The sequence below is a fragment of the Diaporthe amygdali genome, assembly GCF_026229845.1.
Source record: "Diaporthe amygdali strain CAA958 chromosome Unknown NODE_20_length_815715_cov_65_842320, whole genome shotgun sequence".
Classification (NCBI taxonomy): domain Eukaryota; kingdom Fungi; phylum Ascomycota; class Sordariomycetes; order Diaporthales; family Diaporthaceae; genus Diaporthe; species Diaporthe amygdali.
This window is the reverse complement of record NW_026517040.1, coordinates 213565-223626: the sequence shown is the minus strand read 5'-3', so window position 1 is coordinate 223626 and position 10062 is coordinate 213565. Positions and strand designations below refer to the sequence as shown.

The following is a 10062-nucleotide window of genomic DNA, read 5'->3' as shown; positions in this document are numbered from 1 at the left end:
GCTTGCAGCGAGAAAGCTTTGTATGTAGTCCCATAAATGTTACAATCCTGACATGGCCCAAAGTCCCCAACTTGGAGGGGATATTTATCGTCTTGTCCCACCCGGGTATGACCCAAACCTGAACGCCAGCTTTTTGATAGTAATTGAGAGCTTCCTTATTCCACGACATTGATTCCTATCGACCTAGCCTGGTAGATGATAGACTTGCAGAGTCCATCGAGGGACAAGCCGGACAGCCGCAGCTCGGACTGCTTGATCTTCGCTATTTCGTAGACATGCTTCAAGCTGACAGTCCCGGCGACCTCGTGGCCCGGCTTCGAGGCACCCTTCCTCTTCCCTTTCTTGCCCATCGGCGCGTCTGCTGCGTTGAGGAGCAGCCAGGAGGTCTGTGGTGTCCGCACCTCGAAGTGGAATGATCGATCCGGTCTGACGGTGACACGGACGGGTAGTGGCGTGCCAGGGTTGATGTGTCCTGTCCTTGCGTTGAACTCCTGATGGTGCTCGTCAGTATGGTATAGCTGCGGTCAGGAGGAGCGGAGCCGCCATGCCTTGCAGAAGTCCATCGATTTGATACCTTTGCTGCCGAGAGCAGGTCCGACAGGTGGACTCGGGCTCGCCTGCCCTGCTCCGACGACGAGCTTGACGATCTGGTCGACAGCCGCACCTCCTCGCGCCTTGGACATCTTGGCTCGTCTTCGACACGCACGCGTTCAATGTGGGTGCAGGGGAAAGGCTGTGGATCGAGATATCGGGATTTTGAAAATTCGAGGCTTCAGGGCCACCAGGGCTGCATTGATTGACCTCATGCAGCCGTGCCTAGCGTGCCTGGGACCCCCCGCCCTGCCGAGCCTGCCGGGCTGTAAGTGGACAGCGACCGCCGAAGCTTTGCGAGCGACGGAGAGCCTTGGGAGCATCGAGTGATCATCCTTGCCCCTTTGTACAACGCACTCTCGCCCTGACCAGGTTTACAGAAGTCTTCGACTTCTTATTCTAACGTTGTTCCAACTCCTTTCCAAACCAGAGTCACCCAGGCAAGAGCGAACATCTACTGCCTCATCTGCACACCTGCGAGCTTGTCGCCACTGAATCTCACCCCTCTACTCTCTATATTCCCTGCAAGACCTGCACCAACCCAGCCAAAATGTTTAAGTGGGCACAGAAACAGTGAGTACATTCTTCTACGCACCAGATACTGCTCGTGAGTGCTCGTGAGGCTAATATTACATGCTGCCAGGTTAGCCGACGTTGCCGGCACGAAAGAGCCCATCTACGGCCCGTCAGCCATCCGCAATGTCTCCGAACAGGCAAAGACGACCCCTTACACCGAGTTGAAGAGAGATGACATGAAGTGGTATGCGATGAGCTCTACGAGCGTCGAGACCTTCAGCTTCTACCTTACTTCGGACAACGGCCATGCAGCGCTCGCCCAGGTCATCTATAGTAATGTGGCGTATGACGTGACCCCAAAGACCCTGTAGAGCTGGTGCACAAGCCCTGCTAACACGAATGTCTTGACAGCGGCATCCGCACAACCTGCCAGTTCAATAGCAAGGTCTTCTACCCCGATGAGAAAAAGGACTTCTTGTGGTGCTCGACCCAGCTCAAGGATGTCGAGTTCAGCGAGGACAAGTGCAACTTCTACGCCCAGGACTGCGCAGTTGAGCTTTCGGCTGACGGCACGCATTACACCATCAAGTCGATGACAGACCAGAGAGCCATTGTCAACCTGACCATCCGGAAGGCGGCTCCCGGATTCGTGTCCGGCAAGGATGGCAAGACCCTTTTCGGCACAGACCTATCAAACCCATGGGGAAGCATGCGCCACGGCTTCTGGCCAAGATGTACTGCCGAGGGCACCATCACCACGGCTGATGGGCCCATCGACTTCAAGGGCAAGGCCCTGTTCATCCATGCGCTTCAGGGGATGAAGCCACACCACGCAGCTGCGAGGTGGAACTACATCAACTTCCAGGGAACCAATGTGTCTGCAATCCTGATGGAGTACACCACGCCTCCGTCGTACGGCTCGACAGTAGTCAGCGTGGGGGGCATCGCGAAGGACGGTGAGATCATCACTGCTGGATGCTCGAACACAGTCACACACACGCGGATCAAGAAGGACACGGAGAACTCATGGCCAGAGCCGGAAGCCATCAAGTGTGACTGGAGCGGTCAGACAAAGGATGGGAAGAGCGTCGTGGGGCTGCTGGAGACGGATCTTGAGCAGCGTCTTGACAAGATTGATGTGATGGCCGAAGTCCCAGGCTTTGTCAAGCAGATTGTCGCCGGGGCTGCCGGCACGAAGCCATACATCTACCAGGTAAGACGAGCCCTTTGTATTCGAAATCTCGGCTTCTCAAATTTACTAATTGACTCGCAGTACATGCCGACACATCACAAGGTGACCCTCAAGCTCAAGATTGGGGACACTGAGACCGTCGAAGAGGGAATTCTCTTCAGCGAGGCCACATTCATTTCAGAATAGAGGACCAACGGGCTTGGGAAACACACAGATCATCAGGCATAGATGTTTTTGGGTATCACAGGGTCGAGAAGGCGTGATCTTAGAGGGTCATTCAGGCGTTCAGGGGTGCTGGAAAGGGCTGGCTAGAATTATGCTATGATCTTGTAATCGATGGCAGTACTAATTGAGGTAGAGAGCAAACTGTCACTTCATAGAGTAAGACACCTTTCGCAGCTCACCTTTTTTGCACTTCAAGCCTCTTGGATGTTTCGTTGTCTCGTTGTTGGATGGCCTCCCACTTTGGAGGGGTAAAGCTTATCTTATCGCTCAACCTCCCACCCAGCAGGACGTTGTCCCCCCCCCCCCCTACATTCAGCTCCCCCTGTTGCCAAAACATGGGAGTTTGGGACATCTTCCCCAACTTACGGGCCGCCCGTTTCTTTTGGCGCCCGTGTCTCAGTACCACAGTCGTGGAAAGCTTCAACCTCCGACCCTGCCGACCCGCCTTTCTTTTATTGTCAAAAGCGAGGGTCCTCCGCTTGAACACCTGACAATGCCTCCAACTATTCCTCAGCGAGGCGGCCCCTCCGGCTTGAAAGTGCGTCCTGGACAAGTTTCTGGAAAGACCCTTTATGGGCAGGGTGCAAAGCGGCACAGGTGAGTCCACCACGGGCCGTTCCACGACTCGCAAGTTGGATAGCGCCTCACCCGTCCCACAACAACGGGTGCTGCCAGCCAGGCATGATTTAACAATACTAATCCGCATTGCCTAGGAAAATACTCAAGGACAACATCCGTGCGATTAGTGCGTTCCTTCTGGGTCTTTAGATTCGCTTCACATGGCAGCAGGTTCACTAACTAGTCTCTTGCAGCTCGCCCTGACATTCGGTGAGTAAACATGCTCACTCATTCACCACGACAACCCCATCCATCAGCATGTGATTTTGCGACCGAAACCCTCGACTGTTGGCGTCATCCTGCAGTGATATCACCCATTTTGGTTCAATGATGCTGACCAGCAAATGATGCACAGTCGTCTGGCTCGTCGTGGTGGCGTCAAGCGAATCTCGGCTACGGTCTATAATGAAGTTCGTGCAGCCCTTAAGGACAGGCTGAGAATGGTGCGTAGCCGCTCGAGCTGACACTTGTCTTGCAAAATTCACTGGGCAAATTTCCTGTCATGGAATTCTAATATGACCTTTTTGTAGATCCTCCGCGACTGCGTCACTTACGTTGATTACCGAAGAGCAAAGACTGTTACTGTCTATGATGTATGTTTTCAACGATGGAACAGCTTGCATTGTACTTGCAAAACAGCAATACTGACACACCAAAAAGGTCATCCATTCCTTGAAACGCATCGGTCGGCCGGTGTATGGTTTTGGTGCGTCCTGTCCTTACCCGCATCTCGCCATAATCCAAACTCTCCCAGGAGTAAACCGAGATCATCCTCCTTCCGAGAGATACACGCCACAATCAAAGAAAAGCGCATATCGCTGACAAGGAAAGCAGATCCTGAGACTTACAAACCCGTCAAGACCAAGGAGAGGAAACGAAACGCCCGGGCTGACGACAGCGACTGAGGCCGAAACGAGGCTTCCTGTCGAGCACTTTCCCTTTTTCACTTTAAAAGCTCCTCCTTGCCCTCCCTTGGCTGGATTATGGGTCCCACTTCTGATCTTTCTTGTTTACTCTGCTACGATACCACGGTTCTGTCTGCTCGTGATGCATATGTTGAAAGGATTGGCGTTCTGAGGATTTCCGTTGCCAGGTTTGGCATGTCAGGGTTACTAGGCTCACGGCGTCTTGTCATGGTTCTTGAAGAGAGATATGCGTTCATGCCGCTTCTGGTGTGGTCTGTAGGGTAATTCCGGCCCTTTTCAGGCCTTGGTTACATGGAATCCAGTAAAGGCTACTATGTGAATCAAAATCTGTCTTGTTTGACTGAAAAAACAGAGCAAATTTTCACAAAGGTCGCGACCTTCATCCAAATAAGCAGCGGCTTCCCGTCATCATGAGGTAGTAAAAGCTAGATTGGTGTGAAAAGTCATGCACTCTGAATGGTCATTAATGGCCTTTCAATCTGTGAGGCAGGCATTCAATTCTTAATTCAAAGATGGATAGACCAAAAAAGCCGGTAAAAGAGGGTTTATTACGCCGCTAATCTAAGGACAAATTGATCGCTAAGCTCCGCTGCTTTGCGGAGAGGCCCGCCGCATTCAAGAAAAGAGAGGAATGGGGTATCATAAAGACTCCCTAGAGAGCCCGGTCCGGTCCTGTCCAACCCAGAGATCCAACGAGTGCTCCAGGTTCTACTCGTGGTCTGCTCACCCATCGAAGCGAAAGTGGTATCATATGTGATTAAAAAGGCACATCGGTCCGTATCCAAGACCCGTTCTCAACGGTGCTCGAGGCAGGGCTCATCCTCCGCCCTTCACCTCTTCCGCCTTCCAGCTTCCCACTCGCCGACCGCCTTTTCCAGTGCCCCGGCCGCTCTCCTCTCGCCGTTCCGGAACGTCTTGTTGAACATCTCGGGCAACACCATCTGGCTGTTCGCGTGCTCAGCCGCAAACCCGATCTCGGCGTCCTTGCCGCACTTCTCCCGCGTGATCCTCACGGCCTCCTGCAGCATGTCCGCGCCGACGCCCTTGCCGCGGTACCGGAGCTTGGTGGTCCACCCGCGGATCACGCCCTTGCCGCCCCTTAGGTTCTGGCTGCCCCTCTTCTTCCTCGGCGTCGTCGGGCTCGGCTCGAGCCGCAGGAACAGCGCCCCGATGATCTCGGAGCCGAACTTGGTGCCTATCACGACGTCCTCGTCGCCCGTGTCGGGCGACACGAGCCAATCCCACTTCAGGCCCTCGGCGATCTGGATGTAGCCCGACGTGAAGTAGCGGATGGCTAGCAGGTAGGCCATGATGACGCCCGCGAAGAGGGTCAGGGCGATGCCGAAGTCGCGCTCGCGCTGAGACTTCCTGGCCCAGGCGACCTGGTACGTGAGGCCCAGGGCTGCGACCAGGCCGGATACGAGCAGGGGGTGAGAGACGAGGCCGAAAGAGGCGCGCTGGCGTTGCTGGGCGATCGAGTCGGCGACGAGCTTGAGCGCCTCAACCCTGTCGTTGCGAGTGGTGAGAACGTCAAGGGACAACGGTGGTATGTCATCCAGATTGACCTCTGGCTCTGGTGCTGATTCCTCGTTCGCGTGGGTGACATGATTTGCAAGAGGCGACGACGACGATTGTGGGGCGAGGCCTTGGCTGACGCCCACGGGCTCAAGCAGTGGTGTGGAGACGTTAGACATGGCGGATGGTTGGAGAGCGAGGTTTGCTCTGAGAAATGTGAAGAAGGCTGCCAAGAAGGTTAGGTATTGTACTAAGTGATGCACGACCAAACCAGAGGCAGGCCCACGCTACAAGATGGGGAGGTTTGCTGGCTTGCTGTGAGTTGCATAGGATGTGGCAGGGCCAAGACGGCTGTCACCGGTAGTGGCCAGGCAAGCTTTAATAGTGGAGGGGGAGCAGTACGACAAGCACGACGTGAAAGAATGTGCGTGAAGGAAAAAAAGTCCCGCTGGCTAGGTCAAAGCCGGATGAAGGTGTCCCAATCTCCCGCAAGACGCGCCAAGGCACAGCTCATGGAGCTTCGTGTCCGGCTTGGGCAGGCCGAGATGCCTCGTGAAAGGGTCGCCATGCAATGCAATGCCCACGTGCTACAGAGACAGCATCGGGGCACGCGACAGCAGGATGCAAGAGTGAGATACAGTGGGGAAGCTCGAAGAGAACTAAGGGTGTTCCTTACCTGTGCTTGTCTTCAGGACCGGGACAACATCGTTGAGTCTGCCGGATATCGAGTTTGGGTAACAAGCGGCGCTCAGGTCGAGCTCGAAGTGGTGCAGTTGGGTGTAGGTGGCCATATTGAACCACGTTTTTCGCCCTCCAACGTGGCTCAACGGCACAATGTCATTCGCCAATGCCGGAGACGGAGACTCTGTCTCTTTAGAGGGTAGCGCCGCGGCCCAGGACTTCGGGTTAGGTTCCGTACTGAACTGCTAGAGCGGCAGCAAGCAAGCTTGGTCTGCCTGCAGCTCAGCTGTCAAAGAAGCCGTCGGCCAGCTGGTGGGTGTAACCCCGGAGAATAATAAGAAAATAGCCTCTGAGGTGGATCGAAGAGGCTGTTGTCAGGGTCCAGGCTAGTGTATGTTGGCAGCCACCTTACTTCGGAAAGGCGAGGCAGTAATAAGAAGGTGGCAATGAGTCTGTCACATTCGAGTGCCTTTTTTCACATCAGTGATCGCATGAAAAGGGCAGACCAGACTCATGTGCTTCCGAAACAGTCAAGCTGGGGATACAGGCTAAGCTGGTCGGAACAGCCGCGCGTCTGTTTCCTGTTGGTGTTTGGATAAGCAGGGGGAAAAAAGGATGCCTCCTGGTTTTCTGCTCGCTTGGGTACGGGTGCTGACAGCCCCTTGGCCTTTGAGTATTTCGAGTCGATGAAAAGGGTCCCGCCTTGGATGGAGCCGAAGAGGGCTGGACGAGAAGGTCGAAACAGGAGGCCGGGAAAGGGTGCTCATATGTGGGAATCCTTTTCTGTCTTCCGCTGGTCGGTATCAGATATCTTGCGTGCTCCAGCCCGCCAAGACTCCTACGTGCGCTCCCCCCAACCAACGGGAAGGCTGCGACAGAAGAGATAAGGGAGATATGGAGATGACGACAAAATGGTTGGCGACCGGTATCAGAGTTAGCGGTCTTTTGTTGAGGTGTGCGTCTGGGTGGCTTGGTGTTCTGCTGCACAGCTTGACGACTATTCCTGCGTCTGCGTCTGCGTCTGTGTCTGTATCTGTATCTGCAACCCGTGTCTGTATCCGTGGAAGTGAAATTGGGGGTCGGCGAGATGCGCGTCGCTCGAGGCTACTAGCAGCATCTGTGCAATTAATTCGTAGGCAAATAGACCAAACGGCCACAAAATGTGGACTGCCTGCTTCTATATAGGCCCAGGCTCGTCAGAGATCAGACACCAGAGACCGGACGGCCAGGAAGCCAGGAAGCCTGTCAAAAAGGATCGATCCACACTACCCATCATCTCACATCCATGTTGCTTGCAATACGGAGTACATTGGCACTGGGCGGAAGGAGGGCGGGCGTCTGTTCCCAGTCGCCCGCCCAGTCCCCACGCAGGTCGTGCAAAAACTTCTTCCCAAGATGGACTCTGATAAGACGACGGGCCTGTCAGACTCGAGCCAATGCCGACGGTGCTGATCAGGGGGCTCCGTAGCCCACCCCCCATCCGGTCGTACCAGACCATCAGGACCAGCAGACGCAGCAAAAAGCTGCTCGAGTGGCCCGACTTGACGATGCTCGGCGAGTGGGAGCGGGCCAGCCATTCGCCTGTCCATATTTTCACCCCGGTCCAATCCAGGCGAGCCCAGTCCAGCCATTCCGTTTTGTCGGTCATCTGAGATCGGCTCGGTGGGCCCCAGCTCTATCCCATTACAATCCGTTGTCTGGGACTGGCCCCCCAGCAGAGCAGATCGCTGCTGTGCTGACTCCGGCCCTACCAAGCTGCTCCCTGCACGCACACCCCCCTGCCGGACGGTAGCTTACAATGACAGCTGCTATTGACCCGCTACGTCGACGCCATCCTCAAACGAAGCCATGTCTTTTCTCTTTGGCGTCCACGCCAGACTCGCCAGACTCACCATCGAATCCATGGCGTGGGGTTGGCCTGCTGCCCGGGACGTGGGCTGGCCTCCGAGAGCACATCATGTGGGAAGTTTTCCAAATAGCAGATGCGGCTGATTCTGACGCTATAGGCCTGTGGTATTGCGCGGTGCTCGGGTGGTGTCACCAATCACCAGGAGAATCTGCTCAATGGCAACAGACCGTTGGCCAGCCGCAGCGGTAGCGTGCTGTGTCGACCCTCGGGGTGGCAGTCGTATGGGGGTCTCGCCATGGACGTGTTGCAGCCACCAGCCGCTAGTGTCAGAGTATGCAGCCAGATATCCACTTCGGGGTCGTTTCCTGCGGCAGATTTCAGAATTGTTCGCATCGGATGAAAGCCCCAACAGCTGTTCGTCAACTTCTACCCTTGCCCCACGCAACCATGACGTTGCCCAGGGAGCTGAGTACGACGCTCGCGAAAGCTTATCATGCGTTGGATGTTGCCGGCGAATCCCCCTCGTGCGCCGAACTCCTCTTCCCAGGAGTAGCAGCACGAGCATGAGCCCGGACGAGATCACGGGCTGGCTCTCGGAGGCACGAAGCCTCGGCGGCCATCGACCTCGCACTGAAGAGAGCCCACAACAGGTGGATTCTCCGGCCCACCCGCAGAAAAAGGCTGGCCAAGAAGTCCGAGCAGCCAGGTGTCGAGCGGCCCAACCGTCCACGCGGACTGGCGGAATGAGTTGCATAAGGTTGAAACAACTCCTCCCGCCGCTGCTAACCCGGAACCACCCACTCAGACTTCTCGCCTGTTTCGCATAAAGCCGTTTGCAGATCCCCAGAACTCTTTCGGGCCTGGGCTGCAGATCTACCCAGAAACCGAGTGGACACCCGGCGGTGTAAACCACTGGCAGCACGATATTACTGCTGGCTTTTCTCGCTCTCGTGATCTATGGCGCGACACAGTTGGACGACTTGATGGCCCTCAATGTATCGTGCCAGCATTGTTGCCATCGAATGCCGCCGAGAAGAGAACTTGCGTGCTGCAGTCACGCCGAGAAGAATTCATCACGGCAATTCCAACTCAAAGTCAAAATGAGATTCTCCCTAATCAGACTTTACTGCGGATGCCACGGGGATACTGACATCGGATTGCAACCTACGATAAGGTACGGCCTTGGAGCCAATGTGTTCCAACTCACATGTATTCGATGGGAATGTGTTTATTCGGAATCCAATCACTTGTCGCTGGTCAGAGTTGTTATGCTTCTTACACTTTCGACTAATATGATCGGCTGGTGCCCCATAGACTGCCCGACACAGCGGATCAAGGGCTCTTCCTTGCAAAGCTGGGGAATCCACCTGTCATCTAGATGCTAGAAGCACAAGGTAACTAGGGCAACACTATCATGGTGCCAGCAAGGTGGTGAGGCCATGATCAGCCCAATCGTAGCCGCTGGCTAGCTACCATATGAAATCCCGATCGATCATGTGCAGATCGTGTGCCAATATACACAAAATAGCCTACTGTAGTAGAAACTTCACCCACAGCAGCCATTTAGGGAAGCCGAGAGCGAGGCCCTTCAGCCGGCCGGGCTGACCTAGGGCGCCGTGGCCCGTGATTCAACAACGTGTGGTCGTCGACGGGACAAACTCTGCCCGGTGTATCTCTTCGGGAGAGGCAGTCGACGCCGCGACAAGAAATTAATTGATTGCCCTCGAGCTTGTGGGTAGACGCTCCTCAAGTCGAAACACACGAGGCCGCCTTGGGCGAAGCCTTCTCTTCCCCACTGCGGCTCTGCGTTGGAGGCCGGGGTAGCAGGCCCAGTCCACCTATATCGCACCGAAATACTGGCAGTGATGATGCCTGCGGCCCTTGGCCGCCTTGGAGCATAACCGGCTAAGCTGCACTAACGGCTGTTTGTGGAGGTTTGTGGAGGCGAC

The 10062-nt window shown here is 55.3% G+C and overlaps 4 protein-coding genes across 4 annotated transcripts; 2 read left to right on the top strand and 2 right to left on the bottom strand.

The window, feature by feature from the left end:
• Window positions 1-155: 155 nt before the first annotated feature.
• Window positions 156-683, bottom strand: J7T55_012601 (uncharacterized protein; the record flags this gene model as incomplete). The annotated part of the gene is made up of 2 exons (XM_053145247.1): window positions 156-491; window positions 600-683. 2 exons carry the CDS (start codon window positions 681-683, stop codon window positions 156-158), a joined length of 420 nt encoding a protein of 139 aa, XP_052991994.1.
• Window positions 684-1141: 458 nt separating this feature from the next.
• J7T55_012600 (uncharacterized protein) lies at window positions 1142-2485 on the top strand (the record flags this gene model as incomplete). Its single annotated transcript, XM_053145246.1, has 4 exons — window positions 1142-1164; window positions 1235-1450; window positions 1519-2320; window positions 2381-2485. The coding sequence occupies 4 exons, from the start codon at window positions 1142-1144 to the stop codon at window positions 2483-2485; spliced, it is 1146 nt and encodes a 381-aa protein (XP_052991993.1).
• A 532-nt stretch (window positions 2486-3017) lies between these two features.
• Window positions 3018-4047, top strand: J7T55_012599 (uncharacterized protein; the record flags this gene model as incomplete). The annotated part of the gene is made up of 7 exons (XM_053145245.1): window positions 3018-3121; window positions 3238-3269; window positions 3337-3352; window positions 3498-3585; window positions 3673-3735; window positions 3803-3848; window positions 3977-4047. 7 exons carry the CDS (start codon window positions 3018-3020, stop codon window positions 4045-4047), a joined length of 420 nt encoding a protein of 139 aa, XP_052991992.1.
• Window positions 4048-4898: 851 nt separating this feature from the next.
• On the bottom strand, window positions 4899-6374 carry J7T55_012598 (uncharacterized protein; the record flags this gene model as incomplete). The annotated part of the gene is made up of 2 exons (XM_053145244.1): window positions 4899-5809; window positions 6260-6374. 2 exons carry the CDS (start codon window positions 6372-6374, stop codon window positions 4899-4901), a joined length of 1026 nt encoding a protein of 341 aa, XP_052991991.1.
• Between the last annotated feature and the right edge of the window lie 3688 nt (window positions 6375-10062).